This window comes from Symphalangus syndactylus, chromosome 1, assembly GCF_028878055.3.
Source record: "Symphalangus syndactylus isolate Jambi chromosome 1, NHGRI_mSymSyn1-v2.1_pri, whole genome shotgun sequence".
NCBI lineage: Eukaryota > Metazoa > Chordata > Mammalia > Primates > Hylobatidae > Symphalangus > Symphalangus syndactylus.
The window spans coordinates 89252816-89277258 of NC_072423.2; the positions used below are offsets into that span (position 1 = coordinate 89252816).

Genomic DNA, 24443 nt, shown 5'->3' on the forward strand with positions numbered 1-24443 from the left:
GGAACTTTTCCTGCATTTGCTTCTTCTTAATTGCCTTCAGCTTGAAATACTTTTTACATCAAAGAGGCATATTTGGGGGTGACATAATCTGGTTTCCTTCAATACACACAACAATTTGGATTTCAAGGACATGAGTGAAAAACCCAATCTCAAAGTATTGCATACTGCATGACTCCACGTATATAATATTCTCATAATGACAAAATTATAGCCAAAAAAAGGAATGAATTAGAACATCAAGAATAATAGCAATGGCCGGGCACGGTGGCTCACGCTTGTAATCCCACCACTTTGGGAGGCTGAGGGGGCACAGATTACCTGAGGTCAGGAGTTCGAAACCAGCCTGGCCGACATGGCGAAACCCCGTCTCTACTAATAATACAAAAATTAGCTGGGTGTGGTGGTGTACGCCTGTAATCCCAGCTACTTGGGAGGCTGAGGCAGAAGAATTGCTTGAACTCAGGAGGCAGAGGTTGCAGTGCGCTGAGATAGCACCATTACACTCCAGCCTGGGTGACAAGAGTGAAACTCTGTTGAAGAAGAAGAGGAAGAGGAGGAGGAGGAGGAGGAGGAGGAAGAGGAGGAGGAAGAAGAAGAAGAAGAAGAAGAAGAAGAAGAAGAAGAAGAAGAAGAAGAAGAAGAAGAAGAAGAAGAAGAAGAAGAAGAGGAGGAGGAGGAGGAGGAGGAAGAAGAAGAAGAAGAAGAAGAAGAAGAAGAAGAAGAAGAAGAAGAAGAAGAAGAAGAAGAGCAATCGCAATAATAATAACAACAGCAGCAACACTAAAAACTTGTAAATAACGGGAAACAATCGAGCATTCCCAAAAGCAAAAGCAAGGAAGGAATCACTCGGCCTATAGCAGCACCAAGGAAGGTAAATAGGTCATCAGCTGGGATAGCACAGCACTGGGCAATGAGAGGGTAGGGCTTAGTGCTGAGCTTAGAGTCTGGACATTTCCATTTTTTCCTGCTGTTCCTAGTTCTTAAATTTCAGCATGCCTTGCTTGGTCTGGGCCTACAGGGTTGCTGATATGAGCAATGATCAGGCCACCATAAAGAAACGGACTGTTGCACTTAGCTATTGCCACAAAATTTCTGTAAAACCTCAGAGGCATCCCACAAGAAGCGTTTATTTTTGCTCACGAGTCTGTTGGTTGGCTGGGCAGCCTTCCTGATCTGATCTGGGCTTGGCAGGACTCATCCATGTGCTTGTGTTCAGCTGAGGGTCAGCTAGGTGGCCCTGCTGACCTTGACTGCATGTGTGGGACCTCAGCGGGGACAACTGGGCCAGCTTGGCTGCGCTCCATGTGTCTCATCCTCCAGCAGGCTGGTCCAGGAGTGGTCCATGGTGGTTGCAGAGCTCCAAGGGAGAACAGAAGCAGCTCGGACCCGATACATGGCCACTTCTGCCTTGTTCTATTGGCAAAGGAAGCCACAAGGCAGCTCAGTTTCAAGGATTTGGCAAAAGAGACTCCATCTCTAGATTCAGGAGGTGTGGTGCTGGTTCAACTGAGAGCTGGCCCAGCCATGGGCATCCAGACCATTCCCTGTGCCATCTTGAGCCCTCAGGTCCTGTGTCATCTCCCTGACTTTGTGTGGGGCCATCAGGGGCAATTTTGGTAAGAACTTGAACCCAGAAACTGATGAACAAATTGCTCCACTTGCATGTGCCACTCCAATATCACTCCATGTGCACACTCACACTAACGTGTGCACACACATACGTGTGCACACATTCACACACACGCATGCACACACACTCATTTGTACACACATGCACACGTGTGCATCATGCACATGGGCGCACACAGATTTACACGTGTGTGTGCACACTCACCCATATGTGTTCTCACACACGTGTGTGCATAGGCACGTGTGTGCACACACCTTACTCTCACATGCATGCGCACACACCCACATGCTCATGTGCACAAGCACGTGTGCACACACACTCGCACCTACATGTGCACACACATTCACACTCACATCCTCACATGTATTTACACACACATGTGTATGTGCACACACGTTAACGCCCACCCTCACACATTCACACACCGCCACACACATCCATGCACTCACACACTCACATCCACACACATCCACACACATCCACACTCACATGCACACACATGCTCACATACTCACACACACGTGTGCGCATGCTCAAACCCTCACACACCCTCACCCCTATGCTCACACACCCCTATGCTCCTGCCATTGGGAAGTTGTGGGATCCCTGGCCCCCAGTCTAACATTGGACAAGTCCAGTGGAAGAAAGCCAGTTGGCCTCTGATTACTCAGTTACCCCCTCTCAGCGGCAGGAGGATGAAGGCCAGTGTGGATCCCCATCCCAGCTCTGATGCTAACTGGGGTACCCCAGCAGGCAACCTGCCTCTCTGGGCCGCGGTTTCCCCTTTTGTAGATTGTAGGAAGGGATCCAGATGCTCTCCCTGGGCCCTTGCGGCCTGGCGGCCGATGATTCCACGAGCGGCTTCCTCCTCTCCCTCAGTTGGGCCATATGGACAGAGGCCTCTGAGCCAGGAGGGACCTGAGAACTTCCCAGAGGCGGCAGCTCGCAAGCAGAGTGGATTTCCAAGCCCCATGCAAATAGCAAGGATTTCACATGAATATGTGTGAACTCAGGAGAGTTGGCTGCGGGAGAGCAGACGCAGCCGGGAGCAAGCGGCAGCATAGCAGCGGTGGCAGCCCGGTGAGTACCCTCTGCCCTTCCAGGGGGGCAGTCCAGGCCGCCCAGGCCGGAGGCGTAGCAGGGGAACTGGCGCAGGAGCACCTGGGATCCCCAGGAAAGGAAAGAGGTAGAGCTGCTCATCAGAGGAGGGTGCGGCCCTCCCCGTGCATCTTATCCCCCACCTGGCACTAAGGGGCTGGACGGCTCCCGGGGCCCACTGAACTCCTTGCCTCCCACAGACAGGGAACCACCAGCCCAGAGCCCGTGGGCCCCATTGCACAGGTGAGTGGGGTAAAGGAGGGGCCTCTGTCTTCTCTCCTCAAAGCCAGTGGCTGAGATGACTCAGGCATCCCCTAGAGACCCTGGGGCCCTAACCATTCTCCCAGGGAAATGGAGTGTAGGTCCCCACTCCAACCCAGCTCCGGACTGGGCAGAAAGGTGATTCCTGCTGAGATGCAGGCACCTTGCAAGAAAAAGAGAAGGACCCGGCAGGGCTTCTTAGCTGGAAAGGAGCCGAGGGGCAAATTGTTTCACCTCTCATTTATAGATGAAGAAACGGAAGCCCAGGGCAGGAAAGGGGCTGTCCCTGCAGCTGGCCCTTAGTGGCGATGGAGAGCACAGTGGCGTAGAGCAGAACCCTGTCAAGGGGCCAAGCTTGGGGAGTGGGAAGGCAGGGGAGGCCTGCGTCCACCATGGTGTGTTTGCATCTGTTGGCATCCTTTCTAGGCCGGCAGGGCAGGTCTAGGCTGTCCTGGAAGGGCTGAGATTGGAGGAACCCGGGCCCAGCTTCCCGGCTCTGGCATCCAGATAGACGCCATGGGGTCAGACTTAGACAGAAGGGGTGAATTCCTACCTGATCCACAAAGTGGTGGGGCCACAGCGACCAATGGGCAAAGTAGATGGAGCATCCTCAGGAGCCTGGAGCACCCACCACCCTCACAGCCACTCATCTGGCAGATGGGGAAAGTGAGGCCCAGAGAGCCTAAGCAACTTGCCCAAAGTCATGCAGCTAGTTAAGCTCATTGAACAGTAGGGTGCATTCTTACCAAGCTGATCCCAAGGCCTGTAGCTTAACCACTAAGCAGAACTGCCTCCTCTCAGATGTGCAGATGTGTAGGGCCTCACCACCCAGATGTGCTCTTGTAAATTTTGTCCAAGACACCCTCTCTTCCAGCTGGTAATGCCCCATTCCTGGCAGCAGCTGCAGCCCGTGAACAAAGCTGCTTTTGGCTCCTCGTGAATAAAGGTGATAAACAGAGATGCTCACAAGACAAGTCCTGGCTGCTCAGGGCGGCTCAGCCTAGGACTCTGGGGCAGCCTGTCACTGAATGTCCTGAGCTCAGTTTCCTCATCTGCAAAATGGGAATACTAATAGTACCAACCTCATAAGGTCGTTAAAATAATAGAAGCTAAAAGGCATGGCAATGGCATGCCTCCTGTGTACCAGGCACTGTGCTAGGCACAAGGTTGGGTATTAACTCTTTTAAAACTCACAGCAACCATAGAAGGCTGAGATTGGGGCAGTCCAATGGCTTTTCTGACTGCACTCAGACAAGACAAACAGCTGTGATCTAGTAATTAAAGTGTTCAATCTTGTGTTATGTCACGACTTGATTTGGGGCCCCTCGGTTCTCAGCCCAGGCACATGGCAGGTGAGAAAGGGTGTCTGGTGGGCTTCCTCTCCCTTTTCCCACTGGATTTCCCTCCTCCTCCCCAGCCAGCCAGCTAACTGTGGCTTCTGCTCCCTCCAAGGCTGAATAATGGGGAAAGAGGGGAACGGGGTAGGAATGCGTACTTGTCTGATACTGTTGGAAGCTAGCATCAACTCCCTGAGACTGGCAGAGGAAAAGCTGACTCCTCTGCAGGTGTTTTCATGGGTCCTACGGAAATGCCCCCCACACTTGGGATCTCTCTCCTGTGTCCCCCCCACAAAATTCCTCCCTCAACGCAGGAGGAATCTGGCAGGTCCACTATGCAGGCTGTACATTGAAATGTCTCCCAGGAGTCTCCTTAAAACCAGCCTCTCTGCCTTAAGATGAAGAAGGACGCATCCCCCTCCCCCATATACAGTGCTCAGATGATTCTATAAGTTCTCTCCCAAAACCTGCTCTCAATCCCCACTGCCAACCCCATGGGGGAGGTGCGAAAGGCATCTAGCAGGTTCTCAGCCACCCACTTTCTGCACATCCCACTGGGCCGTCTACAGCACAGCTCACTTGAGTACCTGGTCTCAGCTGAAACCTCCCTTTAACATCTCTGATAAATACATCGGCCTTCAAGGCCCACAGCCTGTCCCATTCTCCCACACTGCTATTTCTAGCCTTTGGTTTACTGGTCTGCAAAATGGGCTGAATAACACTCAACTTACAGGGCTACTGGATGGTTCTGTAGTCTCATACAGGTGATGGCTCTTTATAAACTGTGAAAGGGCTGTGCATATGAGGGGCTGTAACTACCACTGCTCATTCACTGGGTGATGACATGCATTTTGGTGATGTCATGCATTTTGGTGATGTCTAGGTATTTTCTGTGTCTCTGCCACAGGCAGCTGTTCCTCTGGTGGGTATCTTGCAGATTCCTAGAGGCAAGGGACAGTGGCTTTCCCTCCTCCACCTGTCTGTCCCTGACATACATGCATTTGTGTTTTGGGCATGCTGACTGATTGGTTAGTAAGAAAAAGAGACTCCTCCTTCTGGGTGGCACAGAGCTGGGGCATGGGCCAGGTGGCCTCTGGAACGTGGCAGATGGGTTAGTCCCTGGCCCCAGTGTGCAGAGGTGCTGGTGGTGGCTGCAGAGGGCTAGGAAGAGAGAGGAATTTGCAATCTCAGGAACTATGTGACACTTTCATGCTCATGATTTCACTTAACCTGCCTGTTGACAGGGAGCCTATTTTTGTAGGTGTTTTCTCTTGAGGATCACAAGGTCTCCATTTTCTCAAATTTCTCACCACCTGCCCAGGAGAGATGTTGTTAATTACACATGTGCTCCCTTCTGGGGCTGGGCAGGCCCAGTCTGACCTGAAAGACCAGGAAGAGCCCAGCTGAACTGCATGGGGCTGGTCCTTCCCCACCCCAGAAGGTCCACAAACCTGCCACACACCACTGTGGGTCTCAGACGCAGTGTTCACCTGTCCCTGGTGAAATGACAACTATACGGGCAGAGTGGTGAGGGGCTCACCAAGTTAAAACTGTTTCATTTAAATTTTAAGGTTTCGTGTTTGTATCTTTTTTTTTTTTTGAGATGGAGTCTTGCTCTATCGCCCAGGCTGAAGTGCAGGGGCACGATCTTGGCTCACCTCCACCTCCTGGGTTCAAGCGATTCTCCTGTCTCAGCCTCCCAAGTAGCTGGGATTACAGGTATGTGCCACCACGCCCAGCTAATTTTTGTATTTTTAGTAGAGACGGGGTTTTACCATGTTGGCCAGGATGGTCTCAATCTCCTGACCTCATGATCCACCCACCTCGGGTTCCCAAAATCCTGGGATTACAGGTGTAAGCCACCGCACCCAGCCTGTATCTTAAAATTATGTCCTTTCTACTTCTTTGGTGTTAAAATATCTTTTCTAGATGATGGTGAAAACATGGATGACTTTTTGCATGAACTTACTTGGGGAAGTAGAAAACTGGCACACTCATTTGGTCCCAATTTGTTTCTCATTTGCTGATCTGTGAACAACAAGCATTTCAGAACTATAACACCCAGGAGTGAAGTTCAAGCATTTGTTCCTTCATCTGACAAAGCCAGGACTCAAACCTAAAAGTATAGGAATTCCATAACGTCAGCACTCTTCCTACTGACAGATGGGAGTCTGGGTCCATTCCTGTTCTGCCACTGAGGTGCTGTGCAACTAGAAGGAAAATACTCGTCCTCTCTGAACTTCTGTTTTCTTATCTCTAAATCACACCTAATAATCCCTTAGAGTGAGATGCAGGCTGTAAATGTTCATAATTACATCTGAGGAAGGGAGAGACCGATGGGCGGGGTGGGTCCCCTCTCACCCCGAGTTCTTCGTCGTTCTGCTATCTGTTTCTCTTGTCCAGTGTTCATGGACTCCCAGCCAAGGCAATCTTTAGCAATGTCCTCAGAAACTGTACAGTCTCCCCAAATATGTCCATTTTGTGCTGCTATCACAAATTACCCAAGACTGGGTTATTTATTTATTTATTTATTTATTTATTTATTTATTTATTTATGACAGAGTTTTGCTCTGTCACCCAGGCTGGAGTGCAGTGGCATGATCTCGGCTCACTGCAAGCTCCGCCTCCCAGGTTCAGGCCATTCTCCTGCCTCAGCCTCCCAAGTAGCTGGAACTACAGGCACCCGCCACCAGGCCCGGCTAATTTTTTGTATTTTTAGTAGAGATGGCGTTTCACCATGTTAACCAGGATGGTCTTGATCTCCTAACCTCGTGATCCACCCGCCTTGGCCTCCCAAAGGGACTGGGTAATTTATAAACATCAGAAATGTATGCCTCACAGCTCTGGAGGCTGAGACGTCCAAGATCAAGGTGCCAGCAGATTTGGTGTCTGGTGTGAGCCCCATTCCTCACTTACTTCTGAGGTGGCACCTTGTTGCGGCATCTTCCGTGGAGGACAAATGCTGTGTCTTCACATGGTAGAAGGCATAAGGGCAAAAGGACCTAAGCTAGTTCCCTCTCTGCCTTTTATAAGGCATGAATCTATTCATAAGGCAGAGCCCTCATGACTTAACCATTTTCCAAAAGGCCCCACCTCCTAATGCCATCACAATGGAGATTGAGTTTCAACATGAATTTTGGAGGGGACACATTCAAACCACAGAAGGTGGGGAAGGAGAAAGAGATTGAAGAAGAGAGAAAAAGGAAAGAGAAGGAGCGTGGGGCAAGGGAGATGGGGACAGCAGGAGAGCAGGCAGAGGACCCTTGTTTTGGGTCCACGTCCTCCCTGAAGACATCCCTGAGTTCCACAATCAGGAACACTTCTCCCTCCCCCCACTGAGCCTCCTCTACCTTGCTAGTCTCTGAGAGCAGGACACCCAGCCTTAATTCATCATTGCATTCCCAGCCCCTGAACTTGGTGCTCATAGTAAACACTCAACAATTGTTTGTTGGACTGAATTGCAAACTGCTCTTGCTCCTCCTACTAAACTCTAAGTCCTTTGAGGACATGGACTTTGTGTTTTACTCCTGTATGTATTCATTCTGGGAAAATGTAACAATCAGGAGAAACTAAGTTATGCTGCTATAACAAACAGCTCAGTGGCTTAACACAACAAAGGTTTATTTCTTCCTTCTGTTCTATGTCTTCTGGAGGCTCTGCTCACTCAGGGACACAGATCGATAAGGCAGCCTCTGCCTGGAACACTGACCGTCACTGTGACAAAGGGAAAAAGAGCCCTGCAGAGTCACGTGCTGACACCTAAATGCTCCACCCAGAAGCTATGCGTTTACTTCCACTTGCATTGGTTTAACCAAAACAAGTCACGTGGCCATGCCAAACTTGAAGGCACCCAGAATGTAAGGGCTGGAACAATGGGGAGATAACAGTTGTGTCTGGCACTGGAGACAGCAATAGGGGGTACAGATGCAGACTTTGCGGATGACCAAACTTGGACTTGAATCCCAGCTCAGACATTTCATGACATATCACCTTGAGCAAGTCCTTTCACTGCCCTGAACCGAGGTTATCACATCCATAAAACAAACTTTCAGGAATTATCAAAGGACCATTGTGAGGATAAGAAATAACTTATTTGAAGTGCCTAGAAAAGAGTAAGTCCTCAAAAAATGTTTATGATAAGCTCTTATTAACCTGGCACCAGTGCAGAAACAATGTGGGGCTCTATCACTGTTAATTGGTTTAGAAAGTTCCAGAGAGGGCCAAACGAGGTGGCTCGCACCTGTAATCCCAGCACTTTGGGAGGCCAAGGTGGGTGGATCACCTGAGGTCAGGAGTTCAAGACCATCCTGGCCAAGATGGCCAAATCCTGTCTCTACTAAAAATACAAAAATTAACTGGGCATGTTGGTGACGCCTATAGCCCCAGCTACTTGGGAGGCTAAGGCAGGAGAATTGCTTGAACCTGGGAGGTGGTGGTTGCAGTTAGTCAAGATTGCGCCATTGCACTCCAGCCTGATGGAGCAAGACTCCGTCTCAAAAAAAAAAAAAAGAAAGTTCCAGAGAGGTGAGTGATGATATAGGATCATTAGCAACATCATCTTGAAACCCTCACCCAAAAGTGAACCCCAACACATCCACAGCACCTCGCCAGTTTCCAAGGACTTTCTTACCATTTTCGACCCTTACAATAATCTGAGGCATAGTGAGCAGCCTTCAGTATCTTTATTTTATGGAAATGTAGAGTAGCTCAGTGCCATTTCATATTTTGCCCAAAATCACAGCAAATAATCAAAATAAACAACTAGGATAGGCAATATTTAGCAGTGTCCTCAGAAACTATATAGTCTTTCCAAATATGTCCATTTTGTGCTGCTATAACAGAACAACTGAGGCTGAGTAATTTATAAAGAAAAGAAATTTATGCCTCACAGTTCTGGAGGCTGAGACACACAAGTTGAAGCAATAGCTAAAATTTACTGAGCATTTACTATGTGCCAGGCAGTGTTCTAAGAATGGGGTTGGCAAATTACAGCCCACAGATCAGACCTGGCTCACCATCTGTTTCTGTAAATAAGTTTTTGTTTTGTTTTGTTTGAGACAAGGTCTCACTCTGTCACTCAGGCTGGAGTGCAGGGGTGCAGTCTCAGCTCACTGCAGCCTTGACCTCTGGGGCTCAAGAGATCCTCCCACCTCAGCCTCACAAGTAGCTGGGACATGTGTGTGCCACCACACTTGGCTATTTTTTTGTATTTTTTTTTGGTAGGGACAAGGTTTCACCATGTTGCCCAGGCTGGTCTCAAACTCCTGAGCTCAACCAATCTGCCCACCTCAGCCTGCCAAAGTGCTGGGATTACAGACATGAGCCACTGCACCCAGGCATAAATAAAGTTTTATTGGAACACAGCCACACCCATTGGGGTATATATTGACTATGTCAGCTTTGCACTACAATGGAAGAGTCACGTGGTTGCAATCAAAGTTATATGGGTCCCCAAAGCCCAAAATATTTACTATCTGATTCTCTCTCTTTTTTTTTTTTTCTTTTGAGATGGAGTCTCGCTCTGTCGCCCAGGCTGTAGCACAGTGGCGCGATCTCGGCTCACTGCAAGCTCTGCCTCCCGGGTTCATGCCATTCTCCTGCCTCAGCCTCCCGAGTAGCTGGGACTACAGGCGCCCGCCACCACGCCCGGCTAATTTTTTGTATTTTTAGTAGAGACAGGGTTTCACCGTATTAGCCAGGATGGTCTCGATCTCCTGACCTCATGATCCACACGTCTCGGGCTCCCAAAGTGCTGGGATTACAGGCATGAGCCACCACGCCCAGCCTACTATCTGATTCTTGACAGAAAAAGTTTGCCAACTCTGTTCTGAGTAGTTGTCATGTCTACTAATAATCAGGTTAGTGTCAGATCATGGAAATGAGAGACTCAGTGGAGATGGTGTTTTGTGGGAAGTCACAGCATAATCCCTCTGGAGATCCACTCTGAGCATCACGTGTTGGTCACACCTCCTAGGCTGAAGGGAGCCATGTTAGTAAGCCCTTAAAAATGCCAAATGGCTTCCCCCACCCCTTAATGCCAGCAGATTTTTATCCTGTGTTTTCTCAGCCATCTCCTTTGGAGGTGCCTCCAGTCACTGAAAACCTTGCTTAAGAGCCTATGTGTCCTTTTCCCTCTGTTTCTCTGCATAGGGTCCAACGCTGTCCCTTGCTCCCTTTGTCCACCAATATAGGTCAGACCTATCACAAAATAAATGGCACAGAGGCTTCCCGAAGACACACATATTTTGAGCACAGAATAGCGAGGCTGAGCCCTTATCAGCCAAGAGTGCTTACAGAACCACAGAGAATGTGCTGCACAATCTGCAAGCTGGCGGTCTCCCGAGCATGCGTAGCAGCTCTCAGAGCACTGGGAAGCAATGCACATCCACGGTCCATTGTAAGTCACTGGCTTAGATATGTTATATTTAACAAAACATCTCAGCTGCATCGTGTTATAACAAGTCGCATTGTAAGGGATGGATTTTATCAAGTTGGTGTGTGTTTCCCACCAAACTCTACGAGATTGGTTTTATCCCTATTTCACAGGTAAGGAAACTGAGGCAGAGGAGTGACCCTCTTGCTCCCGTGCCTCACAGTAACCAGAGGAGCCGGAATTCAAATCCTGGCTTCTATCTCAGACCCTTACACTGAACTGGTAAACTCCTCACCCACCCATGCCAACAAGAAGGATGATTGTTTTCGATCTCATTGTATAATCTGGCAGATTCATCACTCTGTTGTTTCCTGGTAAGATCGTCTCCTGACACCTGGGTGATGGGTGTTTTTTCCCAAAGTGTTTGCCCAGGCCAGTCACACCTAAAGTGTGAGGGTACATGGCAACATATCCAAGCTTATGTACATGGCATTTGAGGTTGGGGCATGGAAAAATACGGAGGCACTGTGTGTATGTTATTTGTGCATAAGAATGTAAATCCTTGGCCCTAAAAACAGGACAAGCAGTGAAGTGTGTCATAAGGAACGCTGAAAACAGCCTCCTTAAGAATGTGGTTTGAGAGCTTTTACAAGGCCACAGGTGTCTCATGACCCCACCTCAAAAAGCCATCTAGAGGATGTTTGTGGTTTAACAAGCCCTTTCAATAAATACTTGGCGGACGGATGCTGGGGCGGACTCTCTCAGAAGAGCTGCCCCCACCCCCTCCCCCAGCCCCCTTCGGCTGAAATTGTCTAAGAACTCATTCTTGGCGTTCACTGCAAGCTATACGCTCTGCAAGTGGTGACCCCGACGTGATCGCCTTGAAGTTACGCGTGAAGGAGGAAAACTCATCAATTTTCGGGGAATCCCGGTAAGGGACAGTCCTGACTCCCGTCAGAAGGATGGGACCCCGCATAAAATATCAAGGGTTGGATTATCATGGGTCAAGAAATGACCAAAGAACAGAAAGTGTTTTTTAAAAATAGTGCAACAGCTACTTAAGGCTAACCAGTGCACTGTAGAGCCTGGAGCTCTACACAAGGCTATGATTTTAATTCGGCAGGAACGCCCTTGGCTTCCTCATCAAGGAACCTTAGACTTGAGTCATGGGAGCAGGTAGGTCATTGCCTGAAAAGAGGATATGAGGAAGGTCATTTTACTAAGGTTATTGTTTTGACCACCTGGGCGCTGGTACACTCGGTGTTGTATCCGCTTTATCTGCCAGATTGCGGTGGGTCAGACCGCCCATCTTCTCTGCCTGAAGGGAATTCAGGAGGTTTAAAGGAGAAGGAAGAACAGGAACCAGAACAGCGGGAGGCGGGGCGGGCGGGGGGGTCCTCTCTCTACTTCATTCCCTTCTGTAGGGCATAAGGGGATATTTTTTTCTAGTGATGATGAGGACGGACCGGAGCCTTTTCCTTCCCCTATAGAAAAGCCATTGCCCTCTTTTCCTCCACCCTTAAAGGGACCTGTATTCGTTGGCCCCATTCAGGCAATGGCGCCTCCCATCCCCCTTGAGGAGATTGGAGGCCGCCCAAGAGATGGTTCTTGGATAAGACCTCCAGTCAGTGAATATCTATATGATCGGGTGGCCGCGTCCTCAACGCTGACTCCTCGTCAAACTTCCTTAGTAGAGGAGTGCCTCCAAGAGGGACTTAGGAAGGGAGACTCTGAGGCGCTTTTTGGCGCATTCCCTGTTATTGTTCAAAACAACAGGAGATGGCATGAGAGCTTGCCTTTTACTGTCTTTAAAGAGTTAAAGAAAAGTATCCGTGAAAACAGTGTACATTCACCGTTTACGAAGGGGATGATTGAGGCTCTGGGAAATGGCTATAAGATGACTCCACGTGATTGGAAAACTTTGGTAAAAGTTTTGGTTTCAACTGCAGAATATACTGTGTGGTGGAGTGAGTACCGTGATTTAGCCATGTAGCAGTCCTTGCAAAATTTGGATAATAATATCCCGATACAACTTGATATGCTATTGGGAACAGGGCCTTTTGCTTCAGCTCAGACTCAGGGTCAAGCAGATGGCCATCTATTTCCTCAACACTCACAGCTAGCAATACAAACATTAAAAAAAAAACCCATAAGACCATCCCAGGGTTCCTTTATAACAGTTAAACAGGGTGCCACAGAAACATACATTAAATTTATCAACCGATTGCAAGCTGCAGTTAAAAACAGGTACCCCATCCTAAAGCTACCAAACTTCTTATGTTACAATTGGCTTTTGAAAATGCAAATAAGGATTGTCAGACAGCAATAACTCCAGTCTAAGCCACTGCCACTGAAATCAGTGTGTTTATTAAAGCATGCCAAAATATAGGCGCTACAACTCATCTGACTCAAACTTTTCCTGCAATAATGACCGGAACCACATATTATAATTGTGACCTAACCAGGCATATGGCAAAAATAACCCTGCTACTGTTTTCCTACCGTTAAGCAAAAAACAATTTCATACTCTTCTAGCTTGTGCTCTTGATTGGCAAGTCGCAATAGCTGACTTTATTGGTAATATCGGCTTTCATTTACCAGCCTCTGAGCTCCTGAACTTTTTACAAACTGTGCCTGTTAAATTTGTGTCTATTGTTGTTTCTGAGCCCTTGCTTCACGCCACTACTGTCTTTACAGATGGTTTAGGAAAAACTGGAAGAGCAGCTATAGTGTGGCAAGATGCCATGCAGAAATGGCAGCACAAAATCCAGGAACATTTTAAAACTACGCAACAGACAGTTAGATGCCCTGATATTGGCCTTACAAACTTTTCCTCACCAAGACATAAACATAGTTACTGATTCTGCTTATGCTGTGTGTAGTATTACTCATTTAGATCTTGCACATGTGAAGGGCATTACTAATGAACCCCTACTAGCTTTGTTTCTCGCAGCATGAGAGCTCCTCTGTGCCCATCATTGTGGGGAAAAGAAAGAGCAATCAGACTGTTACTATGCCTATGTAGAAAAGGAAGACAAAAGAAACTCCATTTTGATCTGTACAAGGAAAAATTGTTATGCTTTGAGATGCTATTAACCTGTAACTTTAGCCCCAACCCTGTGCTCACAGAAACACGTGCTGTATTGAATCAAGGTTTAAGGGATTTAGGGCTGTGCAGGATGAGTCTTGTTAACAATATGTTTGCAGACAGTATGCTTGGTAAAAGTCATCGCCATTCTCCATTCTCTATTAACCAGGGACACGACGCACTGCGGAAAGCCGCAGGGACCTCTGTCCAAGAAAGCCTGGGTATTGTCCAAGGTTTCCCCCGACTGAGACAGCCTGAGATAGGGCCTCGTGGGATTGGAAAGACCTTACCGTCCCCTAGCCCGACACCTGTAAAGGGTCTGTGCTGAGGAGGATTAGTAAAAGAGGAAGGCCTCTTTGTGGTTGAGATAAGAGGAAGGCCTCTGTTTCCTGCATGCCCCTGGGAATGGAACGTCTCGGTGTAAAGCCGACTATTCGTTCTATTCTGAGATAGGAGAAAACTGCCCTGTGGCTGGAGGCGAGATATGCTGGCAGCAATACTGCTCTGTTACTCTTTACTAACTGAGATGTTTGGGTAAAGAGAAACATAAATCTAGGCTACGTGCGCATCTGGGCACAGCACCTTCCCTTGAACTTATTTATGACACAGATTCCCTTACTCACATGTTTTCCTGCTGACCTTCTCCCCACCATCACCCTGTTCACCCTGTTCTTCTGCCGCACCCCCCATGCCAAGATAGTGAAACTAGTAATCAATAAACCCTGAGGGAACTCGGAGACCGGCGCCGGTGCAGTTCCTCGCATGCTGAGTGTGCCGGTCCCCTGGGCCCACTGTTCCTTCTCTATACTTTGTGTCTTATTTCTATTCTCAGTCTCTTGTCTCCACCTGACGAGAAATACCCACAGGTGTGGAGGGGCAAGCCCCCTTCGATCATCACCCTCTTTACATCACACATATTCACTCTCGTTCTGGGCTACCTGGTCCCTTATCAGAAGGGAACGCTCGAGCTAATGACCTGGTACAAACACAGATGTGGTTTGCAGACTCTCCTGCTTTTTTGCGAGTTCAAGCTGATTGTGCTTTTTTTCATCAGAACGCCTGCAGCCTTAAAGAATAGTTTCACTTAACACTTGCTCAAGCTCACATGATTATTAAAACCTATCCTGATTGCCAACGGCATTCTCTTTCCCCTTTTTCCTTAGGACTTGGTGCCAACCCACGAGGTCTGGTGCCCAGTGCTATCTGGCAAACTGATGTTACTCAGTATCCACCCTTTGGACGTTTTAAATCTTTCCACGTTACTGTGGACACTTATATAGGCCTACTACATGCTACTCCCCAGGCCGGAGAAAAAATTAAAGATGCAGTTGCTCATTTGTTTGAATCTATTATGACTCCAGGCCTTCCACAAACTGTAAAACTGATAATGGCTCCTGCTATCTTAGTGCTTAGTTTGGCTATGCATTGCAACTTTGGCAATAAAATCAACATACAACACAAGACTGGGATTCTCTATACCTCAACTGGTCAGGCCATTATTAAACAAGCTCATCAAACTCTTAAAGTATATCTTAATAAACAAAAAAGGGGGGATATCGGGCCCTCTTCTCGAGAACAGGACCTGTCATTGGGGAATTGACTGACAATGACAGTGATGACTCAGAAGGCACCTGACATTACCTGGGGACAGCTAAAGAAATTGGATCAACAGGCAACTATCCGGCTTGCAGCCATAGAAGCCTCTGTAACTGCAGAGAATCAGTTTCTTATGTATCTGGCGGTAATTGGGAAAACTTCTGAGAAAGTAAGACAGACATAGATGTTGGGGTGGCTGGTAATTCTTGTCCTTTGCCAAGTGGGATCAGCTCAAGAACATGTTTACTGGAGTCATGTTCTAAATCCCCCTGTTTTTAATGTTATTTCATGGTGGGATGCTGACCTGCCTTTGTCATCTAGTGGTACTTCTTGGACAAGAGGTAGATGGATGCCCCTGTCTTATCCTTTAATGGAAAATTTGGGATGGATTAAACTTAATGACTCCTTGGTTGTATTGTCCAGTAATCCCCCTCTTTGTTTTTCCACAATAGCACATGGTAAGTGTGTTACTCTTATTCTTCTTGAGTATCTTTACTATCTGCCTAAAAGGGATGCTAAGCTTGCAAACTTGACCTTTGTTTCTGCTATTACCACTAATCTTACGGAGGTCTCTAATGAAGCCACACAAGCGCCTGATCTTCCTATATGCCGTCTGAGTAGGGACTGGCGATGTAAGTTTGAGGCCATTCAGTGGTCTCCATCCAGACAGCCTGCGCCGTGTCAAGGGCCTCTGTTTGATAATGGCACCTTGCTTGTTTGGAGTTCCCGTGGTTATCTTACGTCTGCAAATCAGACTATTGGATCTGGGAGTCCCTCCAATAAGTCTATCACCTGGTCAGAGTACAGGCTTTCAGGACCAATATTACAACTAAAAGGGAAACAAGCTTTAAGCCCTGCTCATACCCAAATTTGGAGATTAGGACTTCGTTTTTTTGAACGGGTTCTTTCACATGGTGAGTATATTACTAGCGGTGGCAATTATACCCTCTCTTTCCACAATAATGTTACTGACACAGTTATGATTTGTACTACGCACCCTTATAGACTTTTGTCTGGGCAAGGTGTTCCTAACATAGAGCAGAATCAATCCTTTTATAGTATTAAAGTCTCTTCCAGTATGCTACATGCCTGTCTCATCGAAATGTTACCTAGTTAAATATAACCTATGTCATGATCTTAAAATGGCGTGCAGAATTTTGGCTGCCTGTAAATTTAACCTGGAGCTGGGAAGGAGATTCGACCCTGCAGCTATTTAGAAAAGCACTGTCTCATACTCAGAAAAAAAGATTTCTGGCCACTTTAATTGCTTTTTTAGTCGCAGCTATTATTATATCAGCAACTGCCGCTACTGCAGCTGTTTTTCTAACTAAATCTATTCACACAGCTTCAGTGGTGAACCACATGGTATATAATGTAACCCATAAATTTCAAAAACAGGTAAATATTAATAAAACTACTCTGTCTCACCTGGAGGCTCTTAAAGCCGCTGTTGAATGGCTGGGGGATCAGCAGCAGGCATTCATTACCCATCAAAATTTATATTGTAATTGGCAATATAATTCTATCTGTGTCACACCTCTGCCATATAATAACTCCCAATATGCTTGGGAGAGAGTGAAAACACACCTGCAAGAGGCTTACCACAACCATTAGTCTTCTCACATTTCCACTCTTAAGTGTCAATTTAAAAAACAACTTAAAACATGGTCGCAGCAATTATAAACAAATACCCTTCAACAATTATAAAAAGGCTTTCAACAGTTAAACCCAAACAGTTATCTGGGTTAAACATACACATTTGGGTAATGGCCGCTATACTTATTCTTTGTTGTATTTGTTTGCTAGGTATGTACAAATGGCTCTGTGCTGCCACTCAGCGCATCTATAACCAAGAAAAAGCAATAGAAGCTTACCTCGCTTTAAATAACCAACATACTCTAAAAATTAAAGAAGACGGAGATGTTGAGGGTGCACGGCAACATATCCAAGCTTATGTACATGGCATTTGAGGTCGGGGCATGGAAAAATACTGAGGCACTGTGTGTATGTTATTTATGCATGAGAATGTAACTCCTTGACCCTAAAAACAGGACAAGGATTGAGGTGTGTAACAAGGAACGCTGAAAACAGCCTCCTAAGAAGGTGGTTTGAGAGTTTCTACAAGGCCATAGGTGTCTCATGACCCTCAAAAAGCCATCTAGTGGATGTTTGTGGTTTAACAAGCTCTTTCAATAAATACTTAGCGGACAAATGCTGGGGTGGTCTCTCTCAGAAGAGCTCCCCCAACCCGCCCCCAGCCCCACTCAGCTGGAATTGTCTAAGAACTCATTCTTGGCGTTCACTGCAAGCTATAAACTCTGCATAAAGTTTCCATATCTACACATTTCTTGGCTACATCAATGGTAACTGCTTGGGTGGCCAAATAGAAAGCTTCCCACAGCAGGTGGGAAGTTCCCACACCCAGGGGAATTATTGACACCAGCTCAATAGCCGAGAGCTGAGAGGCAGGAAGTGGCAGTGAGTCCTGGTCTGGGGTGAAGAAACCGGTGCTGTAGCTAAGCTCTACCTTGCACTCGCTGTGTGTCCTTAGGTAAGTCACTTGCCCTTTCTGGGAAAAGAAGGGCATTTAAATATACGCTCCTCCAAAAGGAGCTTTCCACATAATATAGCTCAGAGATTAAGAGCAGGGCCCTTTGAAACCAGAGAGACTGGAATTCAAATCTCAGTCTTACCCCACCTAGAGGCCCTCGACCTCAGACATCTTTCGCTTCTCTTAGTCTCAGCTTCCCCAGCTTTGATGAGAGCGTTTGGGGCCATCCTCACAGGGCTGCAGTAAGCAAGGGTAAGTAGGCACGTTGCTTATCAGCTAAAAAGCTTTATGCACATGTGTGACAATCATCATTACCATTATTATCTCCCAGGCCTTTGTTTTCCAGGCTCTCTGAACACGATGTCTGCAGCTCCCGCCAGCAGTGGAGTGTTTGTTGTCATCCCGCCAAGCAATGCCAGTGGCCTCTGCCCACCTCCAGCCATTCCGCCCACATCCATGTGCCAACCTCCAGGGATTATGCAGTTTGAGGAGCCACCGCTGGGGGTACAGATACCAAGGGCCACACAGCCACCTGACTTGCGGCCTGTGGAGACATTCCTGACAGGAGAGCCCAAAGTTTTGGGGGTAAGAACAGCCTCTCTGCACAACCTGAGGCAGGTAGTGAGTATCCCAGCACCGGAACATTCATGCATGTTTTGTAGGGGGGAGAAGGCAGTTAACAAACACTTAGTAATGACTCAAAGATTCAGCCATGCACCAGGTAGACAAGCACCCTTCCCGCATAAAGCTCACAGAGAGTAAACCGGTAAACAAATGACTCAGAAACCTCCAAAGAGAAAAGCAAGGTTGAAAATGATGACTAGGGCTAAGGGGAAGACTAGCGAGGGTAGATGGAAACTTCTCTCGGGGGAGATGACATTGAAGCCCAAACCTGGCTGTTAGATTGAAGCCAGCCAAGGGAAGAGCTGGTGGAGGAGCTGGAGAGGGAGGGTTCACCAGGTAGAGAGAACAGCAAGTGCAAAGGCCTTGGGAATGAGTGTGGCTGTTAAAGGAAGAGGTGAAAGCTTGACATAGCTGGAATGTAATGAGCAAAGGAAAGGGGGAGATGAGATGGAATGAAAGTGGTAGATGAAAGTCAGCCCTGATAGAGCTGAAGGCGCATTAAGGATTTCAATCTCAGATGGCCTTGAGCTATTTTGGTCTCAATAAAATACTGAAGGCATAAAATATTAGGTAAAGATAGAAAGATACATACACACATTTGCACGTGTATGTGTATACATGTAGTGTTAAAAAGAAAAGCTTTAGGCCAGGCACAGTGGCTTACACCCTGTAATCCCAGCATTTTGGGAGGCCAAGGCGGGTGGATCACGAAGTCAGGAGATCAAGACCATCCTGGCCAACATGGTGAAACCCCATCTCTACTAGAAATGCAAAAATTAGCTGGGCATGGAGCTGTGTGCCTGTAGTCCCAGCTACTCGGGAGGCTGAGGCAGGAGAATTGCTTGAACTCAGGAGGCGGAGGTTGCAGTGAGCTGAGATTGTGCCACTGCACTCCAGCCTGGGCAACAGCGTGAGAACCCATCTCAAAAAAAAAGAAAAAGAAAAGCTTTAAACAAATTAAATTTAACAGAGTTTATGTGAGCTAAGAATAATTCAGGAATCTGGCAGCACTCAAAACCAGAAGAGGTTCAGAGAGCTCCATCCAGCAGTGTGCACAGCAAGCTCTTATAGGCCAAACACAGAAGTGAAGTAATCTCCCGATCAGCTGCAGCTAGGTGTCTGCCTTATTTGGGCATCACGTCATGAGGCATTTGCCTTATTTGGGCATAGTCTGATCAGTTGGCTGAAGCTGTTTGTCATTAGCTGCAACCCAGCTATCTGTTATAAAAATTTACTCCTAGGTTAGGTTTCAGTGTGTTTATGTACTGGTTGGGTTGCAGTTTGTTATGTAGGAACTCAAATTATGGAGACAGGCTAATGGCCGCCTGCTATTTTAATTATACACACATATATGTAGATTCTTCAGTATGTTCCTTGGCCTCAGTTTCTCCAAGTAGAAGATGAAAGCATAGATTAAGCAATGGTGATGATGATGATGAAGGTGAAGATGATGACAGCTCTTGCTTATGAAGCATCTCTGAGAGGTGCACATACTGTGCCGGCGACTTTGCGTGCATCATCTCACTAGATTCTCACCACCACCTTGTAAGAAGGGGATCATCGTTCCTATTAGACAGATTAGGAAACTGAGGTTTCTTAAGACTAAGTCATTTGCCTAAGGCCACACTGCTGATAAATGGCATCCTGTAAACTAGGGATGGCTGACCCTAAAGTTCTACTTCCACCCCTCTGCTTTGTGGCATCCAGGACCTCTGGCTCAAACATGTTGGAATTCTACCCTAATAGCTGCACCACACCCATTGGTGCAGGGGGGGACTGGACTGGGGGCACAGACACCAAGGGCCACACAGCCACTGACTTGTGGCCCATGGAGACAGTGGACAAAGAGGGGGTCAACAATTGCTGGAATTCCGACGCCTCAGAGCAGACCCTGGGAACCAGTGCTCTACCCCTCCAAAAAAAAAAAAAATTGATAAGACAAACAAACTGCCGAAAAGCACAAAAAAGTGGAAAATACAAATAAGAGTTATGGAATGCCACCCACTAAGAATACCACTGCAGACTTAGCTGGCCTGCCGCCTCATAGCTGGGACACTTCGGGCAAGTTACTGAACATCTCTGACCCTCAGTTTCCTCATATCCAAAATTAGGATAATAGTAACCTACCTCTGGCGGGGCACGGTGGCTCACGCCTGTAATCCCAGCACTTTGGGAGGCTGAGGTGGGTGGATCACCTGAGGTCAGGAGTTCGAGACCAGCCTGGCCAACATGGTGAAACCCCATCTCTACCAAAAATACAAAAATTAGCCAGGCAGGGTGGCAGGCACCTGTAATCCCCACTACTCAGGAGGCTGAGGCAGGATAATCACTTGAACCTGGGAGGCAGAGGTTGCAGCGAGCCAAGATCGCACCATTGCACTCCAGCCTGGGCAACGAGAGTGAAGCTCCTCAAAAATAACAATAATATAATAGTAATAACCTACCTCTTCTCATTAGGATTAAATGAGACCACATCTGTAAAACCCCCAGCACAGTGCTTAGCATAGACAGGCATTCAATAAGCGGCAGCTGGTGTTTCCCAAGGCGTAATGGCAGTGGCTGTGGTGGTCTATCCGCAGGGGAAAGATCTACCAGGAAGGGGAGCAACGCTGGCGCCTTGGACGCCATGCCATGCTGCGCCCTGTGAGGACACTGAAAAGATGAAAGACATGTAGCTGAAGAGAAAAAGAAGCTGAAGATTCAGGGGCTCATGTCCATGAATATCCAAATACTTGGCACTCATGTTAGAAAGAAACATATATTCCATGTGATGCTGAGATGACAATTTTAGTTGTTCCCTGTCAGAACTGCCCATAGAAGCACCATGCTGGTTTGGGTAGTGGTGAGTACTGGTCACTGGAGTCCCCTTGAAAGTCACGGAGCCGGAAGTGGCTCCTGGGCTCCCAGGGCTGGATTCCAGCGGTCTTCAACATCTCTTTCCACTCAGTTCCAGAATTCAATAGTTACCCAAAACGTTGCAATGTTTCTGCTATGTGGCAGACCTTACTAGAAGCTCACACTTGGGAAAACCATCCCACTTCTGGGCATAGACTAGTAGGGTGCTGGTAAACCAACTCTTAGAAAGAGAAAAATCCCACTGGAGATTTCAGCAGGCTGAGAGGCAGCTGCTGCACAGGGCTGGGACGATCAGTGATGCACACTGAAATAGAAAGATGCTCTAGGAGAAGGTGCTCGCTGCAGATTGACAGGGTGGTAGGGGATGAGGAAGGGCAAGGTGAGGCATGCGGTGCAGGGAATGTTGGGCCATTGAACTGAGTCCTGAGAAAGCCAGGTAGGGACACAGCGATGCTTGAGATCCATGGATCAGAGCAGAAAGCAGGAGGCAGGTTGGCTGAGAGCTGTGCTTTGTGGGTCCCGTAGGCTGCGGGGAACTAGCTTTCTCCTTAAAAGTGTCTCTATTGGTTTCTGTAATAATGTCGCCTCTAAAGAACAGAGTCTGAGTTTCTTTCCCAGTCGCCAACAAGCTAGAGGAGGGCGGGGCCAGCCACGCTCTCCGCGGGGCCGGCAGGGGGAGGTGTGGAACAGGGCCCGCAGCACTGAGCCTCCGGGCTTCCCGCAGACGGTGCAGATCCTCATCGGCCTCATCCACCTGGGCTTTGGCAGCGTGCTGCTCTTGGTTCGCCGCGGCCACGTGGGCATCTTCTTCATCGAGGGCGGTGTCCCCTTCTGGGGAGGAGCCTGCGTGAGTGCCGGGGCCATGGAGAGGGAGGGTAGGGGGGATGCTGCCCAGGCTCACCTCTCCCCCACGCGCCCATCCCCACCATCCTCCTGGGCACAGCCTCTCCTAGGTGGGGGACTGGAGGCACTTCCTAGAAGAGCTAGAGTCTAAATCTAACTCCCTCCAAACCCTCACCATAAACTTGAGCCTGACCCCACTCCTGCGGATCAAAAGCTCCCAGCAAACAGCCAGAGAAGCTGCCAAAAAGGACGGGAAAGGCCGGGCACGGTGGCTCATGCCTGTAATCCCAGCACTTTGGGAGGCCGAGGCGGGCAGATCACTTGAGGTCAGTAGTTGGAGGCCAGCCTGACCAACATGGTGATACCCCGTCTCTACTAAAAATACAAAAATTAGGCGGGCAAGGTGGTATATGCCTGTAATCCCAGCTACTTGGGAGGCTGAGGCAGGTGAATCGCTTTAACCCGGGAGGAGGAGGTTGCAGTGAGCTGAGATCTTGCCACTGCACTCCAGCCTGGGCGACAGAGCAAGACTCCACCTCAAAAAGGAAAAAAAAAAAGGGATGGAGGGCATCAGGGCTGGGTGCAAACCACCTGCACTGCCCAGATCCTAAGCCTCACCCCGCAACTAAACCCCTCCTGCAGAAACCCTCTAGCTCCCTGAGTTGGGTCCCAGCCCTCCAGGAGCTCTGTCCCCTGGGAGTCCAACCAGCTCTGAAGCCCATTCCTTTGACCTCCTTCCGGCCAAACTGGCCACTCACCCCTACCGGAAAACAGGCAGGTGAGTCCTTGTCATTGCCAACATTAAAGGGCACTTGAGTGTATACAGTGAACCCTGGTGTTTGCACCCCCATCAACACATCACCAGAGCCTCCAGCCACCCCAAGGAAGCACAGGCCTCAGGGTCAGGTCAACGGGGTCTGAATCTCAGCTCCACCGCATGTTAGGGTGGAGTCCCTGGGGCGTGTCGCTGAATCTCAAGACTCAACTTCCTCATCTAAAACTTGGGCTCATAGATCTGGCCCTGCCTACCCCATAGTTTGCAGAGGAAATCAAGAGATAAGGTGCATGGTGAGTGGATTACTAACCCTAAAATTCTGCACCAAATGGTGACTGTTGAGCGATTCCCTTTTTCGAGAGAAAAACAGAGATTTGCATAAAAGGGGTCTCCATTGCGTGAGTGCTGGTTCCAGAACCGAGGCACAGTGACTTTCTTCCCCTGCCCAGGCTGCCTCCAGCAAGAGCGCAAAATCCACCAGAATGGGGTTCAGGGAGGACAAAGTGGCTGACACATCACAACCAGATCAGGATGGTCACCTTGCCATGCTTGGGGACAAGCTCTGGCCCTTTGAATGGTCCCCCTGACCTGAAGGTGGAGGAAAATTTTGCAATCGGGAGAACCCACGGGGAGAAATCACAACAGGAAGAAACAAAGGGGTCACTTTCCCCTCTGAGCCCCCTCCTGCCAGACTTTATCACAAATATGCCCAGTAAAGCTTCAAAAATGGGGGAAGGAACAAAAGCAAAAACTTGATTTTCAATCTCAGGAGACATTAGGGTCAGGAGATCCTGGCAGGACACGTGTGAGCTCCAACATTTAATCTTTGTGTTGGATCTTCACATCGCTGACGTCTGGGGACCCCTGAAAGTACAGGGGTATTATGTGCATTTTTCTAGAAATCAGGCTCATAGCTTTTCTTGGAGGCTCAAAGGAGTCCTTAGTTGAAAATTCCCAGAATTCCAGGATAGGGGATGAGTTGGAACAGAAGGAAAGAGGCAGTCAGCTGGCGTGGGGGTGCAGCCAGGCCTCCTTCTCTGTGTGAACCTGGGCAAGTCGCTGCCTGTCTCTGGGGCTTGACTTTCTCATCAATAAGACATCATGCCTGTCTCCAGCCCAGAGAGCCAGATTCTAAACCCAGCTGCCCTCTCGACAACTCCACTTGATATTGAAGAGGCAACTCAGTATATCAAAATGAAACTTGATTCCTGCCATAGGCTTGTCCCCAACCCCATCCCTCCTATCACCTCCTCATCTCAGCAGATGGCACCTCCAGCCACCCAACTGCCAAAGGTAAACACATCCCAAGAATTGTCCTAGAGTCTTCTTTCCCTGCTGCGCATCCACCCCAGCAGCCGGTCCCGCCGGCTCACCCTCCAGAGCATAGCCTGAGTGTGTCCCCTTCTTCCCA

At 48.3% G+C, this 24443-nt stretch overlaps 1 protein-coding gene across 5 annotated transcripts in view; it reads left to right on the top strand.

The window, feature by feature from the left end:
* The window catches only part of MS4A15 (membrane spanning 4-domains A15), a 40054-nt gene that overhangs the window by 8726 nt on the left and 6885 nt on the right, over positions 1–24443 (top strand). The window contains exons 1-4 of one of the 5 annotated variants that reach the window (XM_055294152.2): positions 17845–17934; positions 18122–18186; positions 18266–18519; positions 22139–22261. In XM_055294152.2, coding sequence (XP_055150127.2) covers positions 18295–18519; positions 22139–22261 — 348 coding nt within the window. In that variant the 5' untranslated portion in view covers positions 17845–17934; positions 18122–18186; positions 18266–18294. Of the gene's footprint in view, positions 1–17844; positions 17935–18121; positions 18187–18265; positions 18520–22138; positions 22262–24443 lie in introns of those variants that run through there. The other 4 variants (XM_063633435.1, XM_063633405.1, XM_063633455.1 and 1 more) reach the window with 4 other exon arrangements.